The 24833-nt window shown below is 38.7% G+C and overlaps 1 protein-coding gene across 2 annotated transcripts in view; it reads right to left on the bottom strand.

Moving 5' to 3' along the window:
• The window catches only part of cntn4 (contactin 4), a 159879-nt gene that overhangs the window by 53447 nt on the left and 81599 nt on the right, over window positions 1-24833 (bottom strand). For both annotated transcript variants that reach the window (XM_023424797.2, XM_023424798.2), the window contains exons 5-8: window positions 24643-24738; window positions 5352-5555; window positions 2035-2137; window positions 305-489 (exon numbers count right to left, since the gene is read on the bottom strand). In XM_023424797.2, the coding sequence (XP_023280565.1) occupies window positions 305-489; window positions 2035-2137; window positions 5352-5555; window positions 24643-24738 (588 nt within the window). The remainder of the gene's footprint in view (window positions 1-304; window positions 490-2034; window positions 2138-5351; window positions 5556-24642; window positions 24739-24833) is intronic.

Here is a 24833-nt window from a genome sequence, read left to right as displayed (position 1 = left end):
ATGTCAATCATGATGCCATCTGGTGGAATCCAATACAAGGCTCACCAACAAGGTCGTATCCAAGGGCTCAGCCTCATCCGCATCACTCCTTTAATCTGGATCAAAATATTAGAGGCATCATGGCTGACAGCCTTTAATCATTTTGATGTGCTGTTAAAACGAACCTCCCTCCTCATGTATGCCACATGAGCCACTGGCAGCTTAGAGGACCAGTTGTGTCTGCTTTTGCTGCCTCTCAGTCTGAGCGGCTCTGACAGATGTGGTGCACGCTGGTCAAATATTCATGCACGACAGGATCACCTACCGTAGAACGAGAGCTTTCCTTTCACGGTGTTCATTCCCCTCGAGTTCTCGGCCACACACTCGTACATGCCGGCGTCCTCCTGCTGGAAATATGGGATTTCCAGGACACCGCTGGCTTTCCTCATGTCCACTTTCCTGGGGAAGGGCACGCCGTCCACTTTCCTCCAGGTTATAGAGGGCACTGGGCTGTGAAAACAGAGAAGATTAACCCTCCAAAGTCACAGATGTCAAATTTTTGTGAATAACTTCTTACTCGTAAGTGGAAAATCTGCAGAAAAGCGTAGTTACTTGTGATTCCTAATAGGGCTGAACAATTAATCGAAAAATTATCAAAATCTCAATATGGCCAAGTGCAATATCCAAATTGCAGGAGCTGCAATTTGTTTTAATATGGGTTGAATGTGTCAGACATCAGACCATAAATAAAGCATTGTGGTGAGACGCCCCGTCCTACAAGTCAGTCCTCAGACATAAGGGAACATGCTAGTTTGTTAAAGACCCAACAAAAATCATTTTTATATTTTTTTCTGTAGAAAATTAATGCAAAAATGACCATTCCCACTGAAATCATATCGCAATATGATCGTTTGGCCCTAATCCATATCTCTTTTATAAAAGTGACAAACAGGTTTGTGCAGAAAATCTTGAATTATACAAAGTTATACAAAGATATCTATTGATTGTTCTATTGATCTATTGATCACTGTTTGAAACTTTTAATACATTTACTAGATATGTGCTGAATTAGCACTGCAAAATTTCTGAATGCTGAAACATGCCAAACCCAATTATTTGCAGACTGTCCTTTAAAAAAGCATAGAATCATTTGTACATATAGAAGCTACTGTTTCTCACAGCCCCAAAAAGTATTTCTATTCCTTTGATTCAAATTTCCCTAATTTTGCAAGATTATTGGCAAATGTACCCACATTAACCTTAAATTGTGGTGTAGGGTAAATTTTTGAGTTCCTTAATATTTAATGTAAGAGAAGACTGCGGAGCACAACATTTAGTTTTTACCCCATAAATATATCTATTCCAAGGAATAGATGAAGATAGATAGATATAGAGATAGATACAGAATGCACAGAATATACTGTATATCAAATATAAAACAAAGGCAGCTGTACATAGTCAATAGACATGGATACATACATGTACTGAACACAATCCACCTCTGGCATACAGTATCTAACATGAATTATTACAGTAATAGTATGTATGTATTCCAGCTCTCTGCTCTCCCACACACCCTTGCATTATTTGTTTTATTATTTGGTTTTTGTATATAGACATTATATTATTGTATATGGTTATCTTTTCTTTGTTGTGTGCATGTGACTATATTGAGAGTCACTAGAAAGCAGAATCAAATTCCTTTTGTGCATAAACATAATTGGCTAAAGCTGACTGGTAGGAGGTTCAAAGGCCTGATAACATGCACAATTAAAGGGTTTTATTCTCTGGTGAATGTAAATCTGAAGAAAATGGAGTGAAGTACAACCTCTCACTATTCTAACTTTAGGCAGTGTGTCACAAAACCAGATATTTTATCAGAAGATTCTTACACCACAACACCTGCCCTGTAATTTCTTAGATATGTAGCCTGGCTTGAAACACATGGGGATTCCAGCAAAGTGGAGAAACACATGAAAAAAAAAATATATATCCCAGCTTCTCTAGTAATATTTTTCCTTTTATATGCTATTCAGCATGTTGAGCCTGACTTACTTTCCCAGGGCGAAGCATTCCAGCTTTACAGTGGATCCTTTGGCAACATGAACAACCTCTGGAAACTGAACTTCAATCTTTGGCTCATATTCACCCATCACACCTGAAAGAGAAATGCAAATGAGCATCTGTATTAGTGGAAAAAAGTTCTGTTTTTGATTCAAGTTAAAAAAACTCAAACAAAAATAAATAAATAAAAGAAAACACAAATTGTGGCTGCTGCTGTTGCTAAAAAACTACTGAAAACCTTTTTCAAGTGCAGCCGTCTTTTCACTATAAGCTGAAATGTGTTTCAACCTCCACCGCTGTGCGATCTGAGCAGCAGAAGAGCGCTCTGCTCTCAGCGCTGTCACAGAACGCTCTCCCATTGAAAATAATGAGAAAAAGAAGCCAAAACACAGCTCTCCAGTGGACATGCAACACACTGATGTTGAATGGAAAAAACAACTTCGAGAATTCATACATGGTTTGAGCTTTTACATCCAGATGAGTTTCATCTTGTTGTAGTGCTAACAGCTGTGAACCAGAAAATGGGCCCATAAAATCCCCCTGGGTACTGCCACTGTGTCTACAAAGCCTCCCATTCACTGTCGGTGAAGCAGCTCTGGTGGATTATAATATTGCTGCTGTGCATGCTAAAATTCTCGGGATAAAGGAGAAGACGGGAATGTTGGCTCTCTGGTTTTTTTCTAGCTTCGGGAGAGACTTATTCATAAATCAAGACTGGAGTGTCTAACATCACTGGAAAGGCACACGTGTATGCTACTCTATTCTTCACCTTAAATGACACTAAGGTAAATCATATCAACAAATTTGTAATTGGGTACACTTTCATTGCTCCGAACTGTGCCAGCTCTCAGCCTTGGGTGCACAATATGGTATTTTAATCCACTCTCATCCGCCAGTGTAACAATAGGTTTTCCCCCCATCGCTGTAATTCAGGCCTGTGTTGCACAAATAGCTCTGGAGATGGAGGAAACAGGCCAATTTCATCTCGTTGATTTGGTGAGGCATGTGTTATCAGGATGGCTCCCTGAGTGACTGTGAAAGCTAATTCAGATCCTTATCACAACTGTCTCATACTGGAATGTAAGCACAGCACTATCACCCATGTGAGAGCAGACAGGTGGAAGTGGACGGGTAATTGTCTCATACCATAACCTTTTGTAGGGGACACCTGTTTAATGCGCCTGCCTGCCCCCTCTCTACTTGAGCCCCCATGACTGTGAGGTGGGGCTGATCTATTGTTGCCTGGTGAGATAAAGGCGTGGTGAGGAAAGAGATGAAGGAAGCAGGGAAGAGAAGTGCTCTGGAAAAAAAAAAAGAAATCACACCAGCTATTCACAATTTCTTTAAGAATTTATTTTCTTAATTTAACATATATATTATTATTACTATTAAATGCTAAAAGCATATGGACAACCCAATTCACAGTTTTTTCTTTAAATTATATGTGCTATCTCGAGAACACTAGAGATTCTGTCTACTAATGTGACATAGGCTGTAATTTGAAGTATGTTGGCTAATTCCCCTGAAAACTGCCTCGTCCTTTCTTTTTATTCTGTTACTGAGTTTGCAAGATGAGCCTTGTATTACCACAGCAGAGCTACACAATTACATTTAAAGGTTAACTGATGAAAAGCTGTGATTGCAGCACAATGTTTAGCATTTTTTTTGTTTTGCTTCCTGTACTTACATTTGATTCTTCACGTATACATGTAACATTATCAATACTAGTTGTATTAATCCTAACACTAATTTAGGTAACAATTTATTTTAACCTTTCCTATTATCATTTATAACTAGTTTAACAATTAATAAGACACTGTAATGTATGTCGATTTGTCAAAAAATATAACTCATCCTGTGAAGAACCCATAACTTACAAAACAATAAATTAATGCTTGATAACATAATTTCGCGTGTTTGTAATTACAGTTCAAATAATAAATTGGTGAAAAGCAAATGTTGGCATTGGCATTTCGGCTACAGCTCACACAATTCTTTAATATCCAAATTTAAGGAAGGCCTTATGAAAAAAAAAAATTTGGTCTGTACATTTATGTGTTAATATAAAAGAAAAAAAACTGTATCTGCCTCAAGAATCCAGAATCACTCAGACTACAGTTGTTAGACAGTTATTTCCTCATGAGTTTTAAAAACATTCATTCAACATTTTTAAACCTGCCTGTAAATGATGTGAACAAATGTTTTAAGAATGAATGATCACATTATAACACAATGTAAGGACTGTTATTAATCCATGGCTAAAGCTTAATGTTAGGTGTGTGTCATAGGAGTTGTAGTTGTTGACAAAAATGTTAGAAGCAACTATGTTGTTATGAGTTAAACGTTTAATAAGTTTAGAAACAGCTTATAAAGGCTAAATAATGGGTTAAAAAAAGCATTACCACTAATACTTATAGTTAATAGTTTAACAAAGCTGTGTGATAAGAGTTATGTGTATCTTCTTACATCAGATCAGCTATAATTAAAGGTAAAAACCCACATAAATTACATTTTTTGTGAAAATTACATTTAGCTTCATATTTCTTCTTCTACATTATATTAGTTACAGTGAGGAACATGCTTCTGGGACAGAGGTCTACAATTAGATTACTTGCTGACAATGACCTTTCGTCTGGAGTGCCTTGATAAGGCCAGCCTAAAGCATCAGATCCACACGTTAAAGGACATGCTGAAATTAGCGAACAATGAGATAATTAACCTTTGAATTTCATTTGTATTCCATAAAACCACTTGTCCTACTTTGGGGTACCAAAGAAACAAGTTTGGCTTTTTGTTTACCATGACCAGGACTGGTGCTTATTTTCAACACTGCTGTATTAAATCATCCCAAGAGATCTCGGTGCAGAATGAATGAGCTGCATTTTTTAGCACTAATGAAAGCATGAAGAAAAACAGATGAAAAACACCAGCCAAACATGAAAGTGGTAAAAGGACATTTTTGTTTGCACAAAAACTCTACATGAGTAGAGGTTCATCACAAATCTTCCTGTTATGGAAGTCTAATGAAGAGGTGGCTGTGTGCAAATACAGATTTAACATATACTCCATTTGAAAATACATGAATATGATTAGGCCAATTCAGAACAATTAAGAGGAAACATTTGCATCCAAAGAAACGGCCCAAAGACGGCATACTCTAATTAGCATTAATTATGATGATTACCACTATGATATGCAGCGCAGTTATCCCGAACCAACCTCTTAACTAACTAGCCAGCGGTCTTCCGTGCTGTGGTTGGTAATGTTTACATGTTAGTGAAGCTGGTCTGTTCAAAAGCAGGACTCACCATCACTGCGGAGCACCAGTGGAGCGGGCGGACCCTGGACTCGGGTCTTTGTGACGGTGTTGGTCACCACGCAGGTGTAGTTGCCGACATCTGAGGGCTCCACTTTGGCGATGTACAGATTGCCTGTCTCCTGTGAGATGAAGCGACGCGTGTCCTGCTTCACAAACGTTGGGTATTCATTAAAGATCCAGGAAAATATAAGATCTGGGGACAATGAGAAGAGAAAAAGATTTTGTAATTTAAATTTGTTTTGTTTTTTGGGTGACAGAGTGGAGTGAACCAAGATATTTTGGTGTGTGATAAGTTATAGACCTCCTGAGGACAGTGAAAATGGTGACAGAGCCACACCACGCTAAGGTGAAAATTGATTACAGGATCTGTGAGAGGTTGATGGCCATTTTACATGTGGTGAGTTCTGCATACACAACCAGGGATTTGCGAGACACCGGGGTATGTGTTGTCATGACTAATTACAGTTCCTTAGACAAGAATCAACAACAGATAATTTCTAACAAAGACCACAACAACAAAGAACACAGGTAACACTTCAGAATTAGGTACATAAAATCTTAAGCAGTTAATGAACTGATAAAGAACCAATAATGGGTTGCTAATTAGCGAGTTGCTATTTAATGAATAACAAGTAGTTCCTAACGAGTTCTGGCTTGAGGATACTTGTTTCTGTGTCCCTTCAGATAACATAATGGCAACATGATAACCATCTGACTTGAAGCTAGCGTTCATAATGACTAAAATAACCAATGAATAAAATATGAATAATTACACCATTACATGCGCTCATTATTGTATCATTAGATTACACAGCCACACTATATGCTAGTTTATGGGATAACTGATATAGCATTTCATTGTGACGACTGGCTAAAGCTAAAGCTAGTTAGTGCCATCACTCAGAGAAGACAGGTATGTATGTGCTCTGCATTTTCTCCAAACTTCAGGAACAACAGCTGGTCTAGAAACTTCCAGCTTTTCAACACTGAGACAGTCTGTGCTGCTAACAATTTTAACTACTTTAAAAGGGGCTATTTGTAAGTTATTTCTGCCACTGAATGTGGTTCACATTCACATTTCTTTCACAGCTAAACTCATGCTTTTAAAAAACATGGCTGATTTATAGATCGAATAGCTGGTCAGAAGTCTTTGAGTAATCTGGATTTTTTTTCTACATTTGCCTTTGTTTGTTTTTTAATGCTCTGTCTGTTTCGTCTTTGTTCATCATCTACAGGTAATTGAGAATTAATAATGTGCCCCTAACAAACTCGGTATGATGCATATACACACCATAACAAAGTAATCATTAGTTATTGGTTATGTACTGTTTATGAGCTGATTTGGAGTTAGTCAGGAAAAATTCATTAGATGCAATGATTGGTTAGTAAGCAGACTCACAGATACTCTGTTAAGCAACTTATGCTTGCTCATTAAAATTATATCAAGCAGCCTGTTCTCAACTAACTAATCATTATCTGATATCTAATCCCCTTTTCAGAATTATTCAAGAGGTGCTGGTAGATATTAGTTCTGGGTCTGTTCCTTATTAGCTCCTTAAATCTTACCATTATATAAACTGCAAAACATGGAATATCCAATATATATTAAGAGTGCATGACGACCTGATACTCTGCAGCAGATAACACATTTGAACCCATAATTATTATCCCTGGTTTATCCACAATAGCTTATTTGATATAGTAAATTTTTCTTTCAACATTTCATAATTTACAGACACCAGTGGTGTTTGTTCTACACATCTTAATGAATGGCTTCAGAGAAGGTGTGAAATGAAGGCTAACTGCTCATTTTAATGCTCATCACACTTTTCACAAGACAGAATCAAGAATTTTCCACTGTTTCAAACTTTCAGGATTTGACAGGAGTTCTTCAGACGTGCTGTTATGAAACCAACCAAAGGTGTGACTTATTACTAACAGGAAGTGGGGCATCATGTCGGCAAGTACCTGTCAGACTGCTAAAATCGATGAGTTTAAATGTCAGCTTTTCCCCAGTGTCACTTCATTGTGTCGAAGTGTTTCAAAATGAGCAAAAAACACATTTTGAAGACTTGTCATCTCTTTTCTTTCTTTCTTTCTTTCGTTCTTTTTTCTTTCTTTCTCTCTTTCTTTCTTTCTTTCTTTCTTTCTTTCTCTCTTTCTTTCTCTCTTTCTTTCTTTCTTTCTTTCTTTCTTTCGTTCTTTTTTTCTCAAGAGACTAATCAGGACAGAAGACTTCACTCAGTTATCTGGTTCATTGAGCTTTTTGACATCACCATATTACTTTAAGGAAGGGAACAAATCATAAAAATTATGACCTAGAATTATCTTTAATTAATTATTGCTGATTTGATAAAGTAATAGCAATTATGTAATTACTACGTAATAATAATTAATTAACTGTTATAGTGGATGAAATTAAGTAATTATGGGGCTTCATTTACCTGGTCAATAATCCAATTTACACGTGAGCCAGTGTTTAAATTGAAACAAATGTTCAGCAGATTTAACAACATAATACAATTAATACAAAATTTAATTCATAAACCCCATTTTAAAATCCCTATGTCATCACAGTCATCAGTGCTAGTACCATATTCAACCACAGACGTCATCTCTACAGGGAGTTTCACAGAGAGACTAGCAGTGTGATTGCAGAGCAGAATTACGATGGCATGTAAAACAAAAAAAAAAAACAATTCATTGCTCCTGGTGTCCAGCAAGTTGAAGAAGTGAGCATCATTTTAACCATGTTACATGAATTAGATAAGGTGTCTGAGTAATAGCCCTCTACAGGTCAGGCTCGAGATCTATTCCTGGATGAGTTCTTCAAATTATTGATGTCGACTCATCAAAACCGAATGCTGTGACATAATCTGCTGCTGAGTTTGTTGCCAGTCTAACTGACAGGCATACAATGTGCTATTTTCCTGCTGAGCTTAATCAAACCTCACCACTTATTTGCAGGCCAGCAATTAAGCAAAACAGTGTAGGAAGAACCCTTCCTCTCCTCTTCCCTAGCTGCTTGGCCATTTATCACAGCATGATCCCGTCCTCCTGCTGGCTGAGAGGAGCAGGTAGTGTACCGATCAGCACCATTTGGGGCTTGGGCTTATGGTTTGGCTGCTGTACGTGTGGAGCTGAACACAGAGTAATGGCACAGCAGAGGTCCATAGGGACAGGGGACACTTCAAGGCAGGATAAGGCATGTTGTTTGTGTTTGTTTCCTCTCCAGTGCTTTTGGACTATGGCTGCACCTGCTCTCGTTCTATGTTCAAAACCCATATGCCTGCACGGAACAACATGAGCTGCAGAATACCACAGAGAGCAAAAACATAATGAGATGTCTCACACAGCTGGCCGAACGGTCTTCACAAAATCATCCAGGGCATTGATTTTATGGGTTACACAATGCTCCCTGGTATAAAGCCAGGACATCTTTAAGACAAATTGTAGAAGAAATCCAGCTGCCCTGGGAGGCAGCATTACAATGACAACTGCCATGGTAACAGGAAATCAACCTTGTTTGTATTACGACAGCAGCCGCTTTTCCACATGAGCTCTAAATAATAATTTGAGTTGTTTTAAGACTAAAATCTAAAAAAAACAGATGTTGCAAAGGTTAAAATATACAATAATCTTAGTGCTGCACTCTTATCGCTTATTGTTATTTCCAAAACATGATCCTTTAGCGAGGGGTCTGCAGAAGTCCCGCAAGAGTTCTTTGTGGTTTCCCTCTAGGTTAAAGATCACTTTGCAGAAGTCACAGTGAATAAAGCTGCTTCACTCACATAAGGAGACACAGGAGCATCTTCAAAGGGCAGGCCTCGCTGAATATTCAAAGGCTGAACAAGACATGCAAGTCAAACATGCCCGTGTCCTTGCATAGCTAAGATCACGCCCTGGCTGAATTGTGATAAAAAGATGAAGCACGGAAACAAAGAAGGTGGGCTGTAATCCAAAGGCAGGTCTATCATTCTTTATGACAGCCTGGAAAGGAAAGTCTTTATTAACTTCGGACACCTGTGGAAGGACACACATATAGTTATGTGTGTATACTGTCAGTGGAAATGTTACTCTAAAGAGTGAACATGTAGTTTCATAAAGACAAAACAAAAAAAAATTAACATCCATTGTTAAAAATACGTTTATTATATTTTAATTGGTCCTATCTCTTACTTTAGTTGTACTAAGCCTTTGCAGTTTATTCCCTTTTCCCAGAGTACTTCAGCAATTTAGTAGAGTCCCCTTTTAAAACCCTCTTGTTTTTTCATCAATGAATACACTGAACATGTTTTATTTATAGTATCATAACTTTATTTATATATCATGCAGAGACAAGCTGAGAAAACCAGTCGGAGTTGCTGATGTTGGGCTTTCACACAGTGTCTCTTTTATGTCTTTCGACCATTTTTAACAGGCTTTTGAAAACTTTAAATAATTGATATTTTCAGTGATTTACGGTGGCAAACAGAATTTAAATGAAGGCCGTGCAGTATGAGTCAGGATAAAATCAGATGGTGTTAAGAGTTTTTTTTCTTAGATTTTTCTGCTGTTACACTGTATTGAATTGACAAAATGTTAACAAATGTTAAGTCAGACATCAGAGATGATGCAGTGGTCAAAAGTAACTAAGTATATCTATTTTACTCTCCACAGTTCAGCTAAACTGAATAAGCTGTCATTGTGCTCACTTATACAGCAAACAGTAATGCCTAATAGCACTGAAAACATCTACTATATGTGCTAGCTGCCACATAAATCACATAAATCACATCAAAACACACCAGAAAAGCAGAGGTGGAAAGTAGCTTACTTGTATTTTTCTTAAAGGGATATAAGTCATTTGGTAAAATACATAAAGTTGGGGGACTTGTGAGAGATAAAACATATGTAAAATGTATTTAAATTCATGTAGGAAAGGCTGAGACATCTTGACTTCTATTTTCTAAAATATGGGATCAGTCAAATGCTAGATCCTACACTTTCCATAATGCAACTTGATGGCATGTTTTGTTAGACCCTCCCTGTCTGATAAATACCCCACATCTTTCAAAACGTCACACCTACACTTTGTAACTTGGGTGTCCTGTTGAAAATATGTAGTCTATAAGATAACCATGATGATGACCTCTGTGTTATTTTCTGAGATTTTTGAAAGTTCCTCCAGAGCAACGGACATTATACAACAGTTTTCACGGGCTGAGTTCTTCTCCCCATGATGAGTAAACTGACATTGATGTATAAAGCTGGTGGAGTGCACCTTTACTCTCAGTACGTACGTATTCTTATTGTCGATTTGAATGTGTTTTTATTTACCTAGTCACCTCACTGCTGCCATGTACATGCACATTTAGATAAATAAATCTGATGGCTTCATCCATACAAACATCCACTGGGGGATTGTATGCAAGGTCCCACTCACAGCCACAGTTCAAATCAACTCTATGCATCTAATTCACTTAAGTTTGTCTTTTCAAAATTAAAAGATGAGCATGTGCAGTTAACAGCTGATTTGATGTAAATAAACTTAATGCAGCAGATAACGCCCAAACAAACTCCTTGTAAAGGGCAGCAGTTGTAGTACATGTAGCCCTCATGTATCTGTTATAGTCAATGACGTCAGCCAGCAGTTGAAAAACCAGCCATGTTTTTGTTTTTTTTCCCTGTAATGTGATTAATTTCTGCACAATACAGGCCCTGGCCTGCTTCTCATCCTGCTGCTGCAGCCTCATGGCAAAGCCAGCCACTGACGCTGTCCCTGGCGGCATCTGCCACCACTGCTTAAAGCAATACATATTCATTTAAACTCAAACAACATTTATGACAAGAATTAACAACTAAAACTCCTCTTTTTTTTTTTATAAACAAAGCCGCCATCTGTCAATAAAAAAGGGACGTCTGCAGTGTGACTGTTACATCACAGTGGTCTGGCATCGTAATATACATATTATCAGCTGCCTCATCACTTGATATAAATAATACATGTAAAACACACACTGTGCACACTGTGACAATAATATGCATTTTTAATCACCCAATTACAAAGCAGTGGGATGTGGGAATTCTGCAAAATGTACAAATTGACATCAAAACGGTGAACGCTCGTCCTCTCCTGGGCTGAATATTTTTCTGAGTGCAAGCGTAAGTAGTGTGGTATTACATTCATGAGCAAGACGGGTTGCTGGGTAGTGTCAAACAGGGTAAAGCATGCTGATCTGGTACAATGTGAACTACTTTTTCTGAAATACATGGAGAGGAGAGGGACACTCACTCAGCCAAACAACATGGCCACAGACTTCGCATGAGAAAAGTTTCAAACTCACAATTTGGTCCTATTAGAATCTACACATTCAGTGATTTTAGGGGAACATCTTTGAGAGGTTGTGCTCTTTGCACAGAAACAAAAACAAACAGACAAAAAGAAACTCAGAAAACCCCTCCTCAGTTAAACTACTGTCATCCCATATTGTGTTCCTGACTGCCTGTACTCCCATATCTGCTCCAGGCTGCAGGAATCCTCTGTTGCACTGTTTCCTTTACAGGACCGGACAGGATGCACATGCTCCGTGCTCTCAAAGCCTCGGGTGGGAGCACAAACAGGGTCAACACACATACACACACTAGGAAAAAAAAAAATCCACTCTTACTGGAGACGCACACAAGTGATTTTAGTCTTGAGTGCCCCTTAAAGGTCTCTCTCCCCATTAGAAAATAGAGGTCAGCAGCATTAGGTCCACAACTAAACACAGTAATCGTGTAGTACAAAGAGTGCGGCTGGGTCACACTGGCAGCCTATTAATGCGGTTGGCTTTGAAAAAGAGAGAAAGTGACAGCCTCTCAGCTCCTCTTGCTGCCTCTGATCCACAGAGACAGGCAGGAGGGGAACTGCAGTGCACATTTGGGAGGGAAAAAAAAAAAAATATTTCTGAGGCAGCTCCTCGTCTTGTAACCAGGTTGTGTTAATCCATTCCCCTTTCTTGGACTCTGCAGATAGTAATTACCATATATTTCTGGCATGCTCTGACATTGGCCTGTCAGCTGGAGAGTGAGTGTTTGGATGCAGCGTGGAGGCAGCACCCCGCTCTGCCTTTGTGCTCGGATCTGGCCTGGCAGGGTGTGTCATGCCTGATCTGCACTCAGCCTCTTCCCTCCGTCCGTCCAGTGCAGACTGTAGGAGCAGGTAGGACCTCTGATGACACAAGACACCAGTAGTGGAGGCCAGCACCATGAGCAGCTGATCACTTTGTGCAAATACTCAGTGTCTCTACAGTTCATCGCTGCCGTCACACTTCTTCATAGGAGATATGTTCAACGTTTGATTATTGTAAAGTAACTATGTGTTGAATCTGAAAATTTCTGACCCTCTGTATTTGATTTTAAAAAAGACCTTCATGAAATGGTTGGCAACACATAGTGTGCACTAATTCTTTCCTTGCACTGTCTCAAAACATATAACATCAAAATACACTGAAAAAAAAAAATATAACCTTGCACCTTAAAAAAACTGAGGGAATAATTCCTACTAAATAAATTCAAGTTGAATGAACATAATTCCTTTCATTCGACTGAACCTGAAGGCAGAGCAAATCATTTTACCAGCATTGGACAAACAATTTATTCAAACTCTAATAGGTTATCTCCCTTTTAAAAAAGTCTGACCATAAGTCAAGGTACAATATTGCATTTTCAATTTACAATGTTTTGCAACCTGTGGTCTATTCACCAAGAGCTATTTGACGTCCGGTGTACTGACTGAGGACAATAGACAGAGTCAGGGTTTTTACATCCAACTCTTAGACTGATGACTAAACTGGAGTCATTCCACTACATGCACTCACAGTGGGGGGGCATGTCCCCAATGCATGCTGGGAGGTTTCCCTTCATGCCTACATTGGGATGCAATAATATAAATCATAATCCAAATAACAAAATAAGACTATGAGAATAATTATTACAAAATATATATTGCATAAGTAATACTTTACATTGTATTAACGTCTTTATAATCACTAATAAGAGGAATTTTCTGGTCGTGGTGCAGGTTAATATATTGAAGTAGGTCTTATTTGCACTCTTAACATAACTGTCTGTTGAGGTGGATGGGTAGTGAGGGTGAATAAAACATCTTATTTTTAGACACTCCATATTTCCTTTAACAGCGGTGACTGTTTTGCTTTTCTTGTCCACTGCTCAATGAATAAAGGATGACACTCACAGCAGCATAGGTGACTCTATGCATGAGTGTATATCTTTGTATATATAAGTGTGTGTATTTATGTGCTAGAATGTGCCAGTGAGCAGCAGAAAAGGTACGATACACACATGACCCTATCGATCCATACAGTATGAGATTACTGAAGGTGAGACCAGCCTGGTTTGATTACCCCACATATCTCTACTCATTTACTTTTCTCTGACTTTGTCATCCTGGCACTGATGTTTCTCTCTAATCTGTGAGATGAGTTATAATAAGAGTGGTAGGTGATACAGCATGTGTGTTGTAAATAAAGGATTCATTATTGTCATGCTGGTGATCTAACGGATTTCAATGAAAATCAAAAACATGAAATAAAAAACAAAGTGCATTTTTGAATCTTGAGCAAACAAAACAACTTAGAACTAATATGAGATGATGTTAATGCCGATCCAGTTCAGGAGCTTCAGTTAATGTTTACATAAAACATCAGAAAGAGGAAAAAATGTGATCTCAGTGACTTTGAGTTCATATGATTGTTGGTGCCAGACAGGCTGGTTTGAGTATTTGTGAAACTGCACAGCTAAACAACAGTTTCTAGAGTTTACTCAGAATGGAGCCAAACACAAAAAAACATCCAGGGAGCGACACAGAAACACCATGTTGATAAGAGGTCAGAGGAGAATGGCCAGACTGGTTGGAGGTGACAGAAAGGCTACGGTCACTCAGATAGCCTCTCTTTACAACTTTGGTCAGCAGAAAAGCATATCAGAAAGCACAACACGTCCAACCTTGATGTGGATGGACTACAGCAGCAGAAAACCATGTCAGGTTCCACTCCTGCCAGCCAAGAACAGAAAGCTTCTACCAGCTACTTCCAGCACGATAATGCTCCATGTCGGAAAACCAAAGTCGTCTCAAACTGGTTTTATGAACATGACAGTGAGTGAACTTCAGTGACCTCTCCAGTCACCGGATCTGAATCCAGTAGAACACCTATGGGATGTGGTAGAACAGGAGATTGGCAGCCTGAATATGGAGCTGACAAATCTGCAGAAATGATGTGATGAAATCATGTCAACATCTTGTTGAATCCATGCCACAAAGAACTGAGGCTTTTTTGAGAGCAAAGTGAGGCCCCGCCCAGTATTAATATGAACTTCCTAATAAAGTGCTCGATCAGAAAGGACACAACAGAGACACATGCCACTGAGAAATCCAAATATTATGACTATCACATCCTTTCCCTGCGGGAGAGAAACAGGATTGCAACATAATATATGATGCAGCTTTAACACAGGCTCTGGCTTGCATCATTCTTTCAACAGGTAAAACTGAGCTCACTGGGATGCATGGGACAACATGAATCCTCAGAGGTCCTTCACACATGAGACACACAGCGACACTAATGCTGCAGGTCAAATCAGTAACCTCATTCTACCATGAGTAAATATTATCTGTAAAAAAATATACATTAATAATAAAGCCTCTACAGAAATGTAAAGTATGACATTTATGTCCCTATATCAAGAGAGATGTTGCCATATATGTCACCTATAAGGGTATATATTATTATTATGACACATACATAGACATATATGAAGATATAACTTTATAATATATATGAAATATCCATAGTAAAATCTGTGTAAGTACATATATTAAAAACATCTATATGACGAATTTTTATACGATTTTCTATGATACATGTTTACGAAATATATTTAATTTATATATGCAAGTTTTATCAAAAAAACACAGAAAAATTCTATATGCTTATATATGTTTTTCTTTTTTTTTCATTAAGTTTAAACACGTCTATGTCTTGAACCCTACTGTATATGATATAAACATATATTCACAGCTTTTGGATATATATTTCTGTTACATACTGTATGTCAACAATACAGTATAAGCATATATACATAAACAAGCTGGGAAGCCCCAATTAACAGCTTGAATTTCATTGACTTTTTAAAAGAGCACTACACCGATTTGGCATTTTAATCCTGTAACATTGTCAGATTCATGATGGAAAGTTTAAAGAAAAAGGACCAAAATGTATGCAGCAGTGCCAGAGATATCATCTTTTTTTTATTCCACGTATTCCTCTTCAAAACCAGTACTTGCAATGCAACACCGAGACTTGTCAGAGATTCAGGTGTGTTATACTATTAGTGGCTAATGTTGCCTCGAGCTGCTAGCCTCAAGCAGCGATGAGGAGCAATCTACAGAGGTTTGCTATAAGTTCACTTCTTTCTAACTCCTTTTTTAATTTTTAAGCCTGTAGTCTTCAGCTCAAACCAATGTTTACGCCGGTGATATCTCTTGAGGCCTCAAGTAACATTACTAGAGGAAACTTATCAGACTTCACACAGCTCTATTTCTCTGGTGCCACAAAATACATACATAACTTTTCTACAACCTTTTTCACATATGCAGTTGTATTCCACAAAATCTGTAATTAGACCTTAAAGAGGTGGAGTTCCCCTTCAAGGCCATTTTGTTTTTATTTTTGATACTATTTTGGTGCTAACTGCTAGTTTATGTGGTATTTTGACACGTCATTGACACTAATGAACTAAACTACAGATGCAATGATTAATTTACAAATTCCATCTTCTCAAATGTGAAGATGCTGCTTTTCTCTGTTTTATATAATTGCAAAATGACTCTTTTGGTGGTTCATTTGGTTTTGATAAGTCAAATAAAACAAGATATCTGACACGTTGTCACCTCAGGATCTGTGAAATTGGAATTGGTTAAAAGTGATTACTAGTTTTCATCTAAACAAGAAAAAATTTAGAAAAAATTAATTAATTGACATTGAAAATAATAAGAGTAGTTGCAGTTAACTCCCCAGGTCGGCTTTATTCTAGAAACTTGGACATTCTTTGTAAAGTAGAGGATTTTTCCAGGAAATATTTACAGATAACAGGCGTGCACAACAAATGTAAAGGATTCATGTACTGGATAAAAAAAACTGTTTTATCACAACTCTTGCAGAAAAACAAAATACTAAACCACTTTATTGGTTTAGTTTTTGACCAGGATATCAAGCATCCACAATTCAAGTGAACCTGGTTTGTTCAGTGCAACGCTCACAGTCGCACAGCAATGAACAATCCCACTAATTGAGCTGAACTCTCTGCAACAGCAAACTCAGTAATATAGTTGTAAAGGTTACCCAGCTATAAGGTGTTATGGATTCAAGTTAAGCCTGCAGTCCAGTGCTCTGCTAAGCAAGCTAGGTGCTGTGGACGAAGCTGTCATGTTTTCAACAATTGTTATTTTCCCCTTGCACAGCAGGTGACAGCGCATTTCTTCTGGGATGAAATCCCCATGGGCACCGAGGGATTTGTGTTTATGTAGCAGCACCAGGGAGCCTGAGGACATGACGTGTGACTGTAACCAAGCAGAGAGGATGGAGGTGCTTACACACCATCAACCACAAATATGTCTGATTTAAGTCCTCGACATCAATACACACATATGGAATCAGATGAGCATGTATAGGCTACATTATGCTCCACATCCTTTAACACAGCCTCTCTTTGTGTCCTTCACACCCCACACACACAGTCATGCACACACTTCAAATGCAACAATAACAACAGCTTTGTGTACTGTAAACTTTAAGGAGCTTAAAAAGAGATTTCAGAAGCATGTCACTCACACACGTCTTCTGGGAAATGTGCGCGCGCTACAGTCAGACTCTTCTGTGACCTTTTCGTACGTGATTAGAAACTCCAATCAACTCGGAGTGTCACTCTCGGCAAGTACAGCATATCCCATTTCATGCTGCTGTCATGTTGTTGGCTGCTTGTCACTGAAGTTTGTCTTCACTGTAAGGTAACTGCTACATTGTGTCAAAACTGTAAAGGTTTGGAGAAAAGGCTCTGTGAGCTTGGCGGGGATGGTATGACAGTGACATGTGATATTATTTCAGAGAGCTGAAGTACTCAGACAGATGAAGGGGAAGGGGGGGGGACTGAATATGGGATTGTGAAAGGAAATTACTCATGGAGATGTTGAAATGTGTCATGTGATAATCAGATTAAGAGCAGAATGATCCCTGATGGAAAAAAGAGAAGCTGCTAAATATGAGTCATGTACACTATCATCAGCAAATGCCACTGGAATAAACATGTTCTTAATCAGAGCATGGGCAGATTAAACCTTGACAACGAATACCTTCATCTTTAAGTGCCTTCAAAAGGAACTTATATGTGACACTGAAAGTCTTAAGTGGTCATTTGAATACTGTTGCTAGGCGACTGGCAACAAACAAGATTAGGTCAAAACCTACTATATGGCTGGACCGTGTATGGTCAATGTGCTATTGAAGATGTAGGGGAGAACTGTATTGGGGCCGCTGTAAACAACTGACATCATCGCGTCCTATTTACATTCTGCCAACTGTCAGCGGGTTTGCTTCTCTTCTCCTCTATCTGCTCACATACACAGTATATTAATACAGCTTAATTCACAATAAAGCTGTTGTCATTTACATGTTTTTCTGTTTCTGTTGTCAGACAAAGGAACAAGTTTGAAACAGTGACTGAAACGCAGCCCTACATGTTAACCAACAGTCCCTTCCAAGCTGCTGCTAAAATCCTGATTTTATAACCATGACGTTGTCTGACAAAATCACCAAACACATAAATTAAAGGCAACGTCTGTGCTGTGATTTTGGCTATATTTACTTGTAAACCGATCGCTGTGACAGAATATCTTTCTTATTTTGTCTCTCACACAGAACACAGCCTCAGTCTGGGATCCACAATGCTGCATCTCCTCATAAAGGGATCTGGGCTCCTTTTCAGTTGCTCCCGTCTGTCGTGTTAAAGTAACAGCATTACCTGTTAATACAAACTCACCACTTGCTCTAACTGTTTCAAGTTAAATCCCTCTAACTTTTCAGCGGATAGAAACCCCTTTATTTCTTGACAGGACTTTCATTGCTCTGCTGTCGTGCTACACTGAGCGCACTGTCTCGTTTGAGGTTGCTGGTGTTTCTCTTGTTTACATGCTATTCAGATCTGATAGTTTCCCAAACCTGGGCAGCTGGATGACTGTGAACCTAGTGTCCCATTAGTGTCCACGCTAACTAGCTTGTAGTTAGCAAGCTAGCCAACTCAGAGAACAAAGGTCTTCCGTTACCAGTTAGCTCACCAGCTACAGTAGTTGGCTAACTATACCTACTCATAGTCTCTATGTCAGCAAGCTTCTAGAATCAAATCTTTTTCTTTTTTTATTAAACGGGCTGTCTGCTGCATCTTTTGTGGAGCAGTTTGAATAAAAGCTAATAGTGCAACACAGCTAACAGGGTATTACAGCTTCTCTTGTATTGGACTCTCCTGCTCTCTGTTCCCTCATAGATCAGCATTGATGATTTGCTATTGGTCTATGGCACATATTTGCCTCTCAAAGTTGACCTCAACCTCATGAAAGATTTGCATGTATATCCTTTGTAAACATGAGTGAATCCACAAATTACAGACATTCCACTGAAATAAACGGATTTTGCAGCAAAACTTAAATGAGAAAGAAAAATATATCCAAAAGTCTCCAGGTTATGTTGGAGAGTAGGTGCTATATTCAAAACACACTCAAATCAGAGCAGTACCACCAGTTCACCACTGTGAAACTACAGGGCTACTGTTGTTTTGTCCTTTTATGTGTTACCCACCCATATGTTTCACACTGTACCAGATGGTTTGGTTATTTTCTTTTTCCTAACACTGCATAATACATACAAGCCACTGGTTTCACTTCATTGCCGTGGATGAAAATCAATAATCAGGCTTAAAACTTTCTTCAACTGTGTAAACCATTACAGTGATTATTAGGTCTGCATTAATCAGCGAGATACATTATTTTTTTATGAGATAAAGCCATGCAGACATTTAAAATCAATGTGCAATTAAACTGCATTTTCAAGCAAGAATAATGTAATATGGGCGGAGTGTGCTACATTTTCCTGGCTGACTTACTTATGGATTTTCATATTGTATAGAAATAATTGGAAGCTAAGAGATTTTTGGATCAGCAAATGGGAAGTTATGATGTATACAGGGATTTGTAATTGGTTAAAACTTGTCTAAGCAACATCTCCTTTTTATGTATTTGACAGTAGTGAAAGGTCGCGGTACCTCTGTGAAAAGGTTTTTTTGTGCCTTTTCATGCTCTACTGGGGGCAGGAATTCAGGATGCAGCCCAGCCATCAATCTGAGTTGTGTTATTATTTCATTGCAAATCTATTAGGCCTGTCAGAAAATATGTAATGGTGGATGTTTCCACATAAATTGATGGAAACAAGATAACTAATGAGGAAAAGGTCAACTACAACACCGTGATATGAGAGAATGCTGTGAAGGATGTGAGGAAATACAAAAATCTCCAGGAGACGTAAAAGTGAACGAGAAGTGATGATGATGACGATGACAGAATACAATTTATATTCATGAAATGTATTTTTCATGATTCTGAGGGGTATTTGACCTGGAGAGAAGACTTTCCTGTCCTCACAATTTACAGTTGTGTTTTTAGGTTTGTAGGGGTGACAGTGTCCTGGTGTGGCCATTACAAGGTCATATTTGAGAGCCAATTTCCCTGTCTGTGAATGGAGAGAATATTGCACAGTTTCATGTTGCATCCGGCTGCTTTGAGCAGGTATAATAAAACATAGCTACCTCGCCCCAAACCCTGAATATCTAACTATATATGAGAAAATAAAACATGAAAAAAGATGATGATACATATTCAGTGCTTGTAGAGCGCCACTGCATGCTTAAACCTGGAGAAAATCTTTTGTATGTTCAGTCATGTGAAGCCATATTTCATGACATTCCTTTGGCATAGAGGAGATGTATCTAAGTGTGGCATCGGTAGCCTGACAGCCAATAACAAGACCATAATGACTGTCAGTCCACCTAAGCCACCTTCCCTCATTCACAAGGACCTCATTGCATTTTAATCACATTCTGCATGTGGGTGGCACATTCAAGGAAAAAGCTCTGGACATCCCTATTCAGTACCATATGTTTGTAGACCTTCCCATAGTGGTGGGACCCTCGGCGTATGCACATGGCTCTGGTGGGTTTCCACCTGCCAGAGGGGGCTCTCAGAGGACACATTATGCATGGCAGACAGCTGTCCTGCCCGCTGTATGCAGCATGAGTTCGTCCATGCAGAAAGACGTGCTGGACAGAAGAAAGAGCATGCAAAAATGGGCAGGTATGGAGATAAAGGGAAAGAAGTTTCAAGGGAATATTGAAGTATGACAGTGTGTTAGTGTGTTGGCGGTAGGGAGAGCTCACATCTGCTGTGTAGCCTGAGACTACCCATCATGTGGTGTGTCAATGTTCAGTGGGTTGTTCATGTGGTTAGTCTTTGTGTGCCACTGTGCTGTATTTACTGTACTCTAAACATCTCTGAACTTCCATTAATTTCTGTACAATATAAAAATCAGGATCAATTAACAAAATCTAGCACAGTCTATTCACATTACATTATTCTTGCCTAAAAATGCACCTTAATTGCACATCGATTTAAAAAGTCTGCATTGCTTTATCAGATAGAAATAATGTAACTGACTGATTAATGCAGACCAGATATTTACTGTAATGGATTGTACAACAAGAAACTTTTAAAAGCCTGATTATTGATTTTCATATATGGTAATGAAGTGAAACTAGTGGCTAAATAGTAGGAAAAAATATAAAAATATATACAGCATACATTAATACAGTTCTCAGCAAAAGTAGTTAAAGGATCAATCTGGTGTTTCTTCACAAATCCCAATATAAGAGCAAAGCAACAATGTGTTTGTACCCAGAACTAGTGGTTCCTGCAGAAGTCTTACAAACAGGTCACACATTTACAGTTTCATATTTCAAAAACGCTCCGTAATTACCTGAAGCAGTAGGCACTGTAGCTTTAAGTGAACTTCACTGAAACATGAGTAAATCATACATTCATTAGGGACTATTTTCAGCCCTGGATTAATACACTTTTGATGCTCAATTACCAGCAGCTGGACAGTGTATGTGGGAATGATTCAAATCAAACTACAGTGTGTGTGTTCATGGTATTGAAGGCACATGTCATCCAGTGCAACAGTGTGGTTCACTGATGCATCTTTTATAGATCTGGAAAACAATTAAACTATATGGCACAGAAGAATAAGATATAGCAGGAATGACAAAATATAAAATTACAGACCGGCACCAAATGTACACTGGCTATACACCAATGACTTATTTGTAATATCAAGTTACAGTTCATAACCTTTCAACCACTACCAGTAAACAAAGCGTTGACCACTTTCAGAGAGTGAGCAATCACCAAGCATAACTAACTTTAGTAAGACATTTTGATTCAATATATTTTAGGCCAATCATTTCCTTTTCAGGTCAATTAAATGTAAATTACACAAAATATAAAACAAAGCTGCAGTTGGCTGATTAATGACGGCGCTTCGTGGTCAATGTATGTAAATACAAAATGAAACTGCAATTGGCTGATTAATGACAGGGCTCTTTGGTCAATGGATATCCTATCCTCCTCCTTCAAGACAATCACTTTGGCTTCAGCGTGACATGGAAGAAACAAATCTACGTTGCCAGATTATTTCCTGCTTCCAGCACATGAAAGGACCATTTGAGATGTAACAAAAGCAACATATCAGATCAAGAAAGAAAAACCAGTACTGGCAAAACACTTAGCTCTTTGCCTGCTGACTGATTGCTTTTCATTGTTGCCAGTTTGAATACTGATGCCCTGACCAGCAGCTTGGCTGAACGTGTATTTGTGGGTGTGTTTGTGTGTATGTGTGTGTGCTTAGTGCCAACTGCCTGGCTAGGATGTGCGGGGAAGCCTGCTGAATCTTGATCTGGCATCTGCTGTTTCATATTTTATTCTGAATGAGTGGATGGTTAAATGTACTTGGAGCTAAATATATTGTTGTGTGTTGATATACAGTCTGTTCAGACAGGTACAGGTAAAGGTTTTATAGTGATTTGGTTGGGTGTTCTCCATGCCAGATTCTCATTGGTCCAAAATATAGAAACACATATGTATTTTAAACATATTTCAAAGCCAGTGTAAATAGAAGACACATTACACACTGTGTTTAGTGCATCTGCTTAATGCAGGAAGATCCACACAACAACCTAATGACAAGTGATAGCTTCTGTTACAGCTGAGGGATGTAACTCACGGAAATGGACTTCTAATTGACATCTTGTATTGGCTCTGTATATTAGTGAGGAGACAAGTGTCTTGTGGGGGCTTTTCATGTGCGTGAAGAAGCCTGACATGTTGGAATTATTTCCCCGTTGGTCTTAAAAACCAAACCTTAATTTGATTACTTCAGCGCAAATTGGCAGATATGAAAAGAGTCAGCGAAGCAACTGTTCACAGTATAGAGGACAATCGAAAACAGGCATGTCAGCTGAACTATTTGCAAATAAATCTGAAACTGCAGATTGCCACAGAGCTTGCCAAGCTTTCACCAGATAAAACCCCAAAAGGATACAAGTTCCAAACAATTACAACCGATTCCAGGCAAGCATCATTTTTTACCACAGCAGGCCAATGCATGAATCAGTGAAATCTTTTAGGGTGGCTCTCAGTTGGGGGAAAGTAATCCAAGCAGCTGTTGGCACGTAGCAGTTCCGGTAAGAGAAGAGAAGGAGCTATGAAAGGACACATCTGCTGCAATTAGTCAGAAAATATGAAGAAATTTGCAGGAAAACCAAGTTTTAACTCAGAAATTTAGCTTCATACGAGCCAGCTGGCACATCCAAGTCATGCCACACGTTTCTATCTTATCTGTGGATTGTGTGGCAACTCTGGAAAAAACACCAGGTCTTGCACAACACTACCTTTGCAACACTTTAAAAGAAGACTTTGACATTTTGGAAAATACACTTATTCGCTTTCTTGCCAAGAGTTTGATCAAAGCTTGTGCCTGTATGCTAAATATAAAGCTAAGCCAGGAGACGTTAGCTTAGCTTAGCATTGCATAAAGATTGGAAGCAAGAGGAAACAGCTAGCAGGACTACCTGGAACTCAATGTGACAAAAGTCACATGATGAAGTCAGAGAGAACACACCAAATGACAAAGACACTGCTGGTGGGTTTGCAGCATCGCGGTCTTTGGTTGCTGGAGGCAATGGCCACTTTTTAGTTTTACTTGAATAAAATTTTACAGACGAGCCCTGATCGCAGGTGAGGGCAGTGTGTATGAATATTAGTCAGCAAAAATGTGGCTTAAATTTCCCAAAGAGCTTGGTTGAAGTCTGACTTAGTGTTTTCTCCCCCGTCTTCTGCCGCCTGATCTGACAGTGCTGTTGTGAGAGGTGGAGGTTAACAGTCCGCTCTACAGCTCAAGATTGGATTTAAATGCTTCTTGTAACTATACCCTGCCCACTTATTCCATTTCATTCCGAAATATGTCACATTACAGAACATAAAGGCTTTAAACTAGTCCAGTCTTTATGTCATGCTGAACCAAGTTAATCCTGGTTTTAGCTTTATATTTAATATAGATATGAGATTGGTATTTATCTTCTCATCTAGCTAGCCAATTAGGATATTATGTGTACCTTGTTATACTTTATATAATTCATCTAGGACATTGTTTCCCTTTAACAAACAATGATGAATAAAATGAGCTACACAAGACTTTAATTCAACATTGAAATGAAGCAGAAAAATAAGGCTTAAATCAAAGCCGACTCAGCTGTGGGCTCCTGACAAAGGTGTGATCACAAGAGTGAGCAATGCAAAACTCACTTGGAAATCTATCAGTCCCCCATAGCGACAGATGTAAGGTGTTGATTATCATGTCAGAGGTGCCACTGAAACAGCTGGATCTTAAACACCACAGGCCCAACCAAACACTAAGACTTTCCAACTGAAAATTCCCCTCTGAAAACATTTCAAACGCTACGATCTCATTCACATTGTGTTTCTCAGTCAGCCGGCTCCTAATTTCCAGTTTAACACAGACATCTGTTTGCCTACCAACTGGGTTGAAAAGTCTTAAAAAATTAGGGTGTACTGTGTGTTTTACCTCCAGAATGTGGTGGAGGGCCGCACAGCAGAACCACTCCTTGACCTTCACGGACGGATACAGAGCCTCTTCTGTGAGTCTTGAAGTTTTCCAAGTCTGAAAAATAAAAAAGGGCAGTAAATAAAACAAGTCCGAGGCTGATACATCTGATCCTTGAACACATCAAAGTGCTGTCATGAACAAATTACTGT

The sequence above is a fragment of the Seriola lalandi genome, unplaced genomic scaffold (genome assembly GCF_002814215.2).
Source record: "Seriola lalandi dorsalis isolate HSWRI2012SDOR001 ecotype SW California unplaced genomic scaffold, Sedor1 jcf7180002054748, whole genome shotgun sequence".
Taxonomy (NCBI): domain Eukaryota; kingdom Metazoa; phylum Chordata; class Actinopteri; order Carangiformes; family Carangidae; genus Seriola; species Seriola lalandi.
Note: the sequence above shows the minus strand (reverse complement) of the source record. Positions and strands in the feature narration are given on the sequence as shown.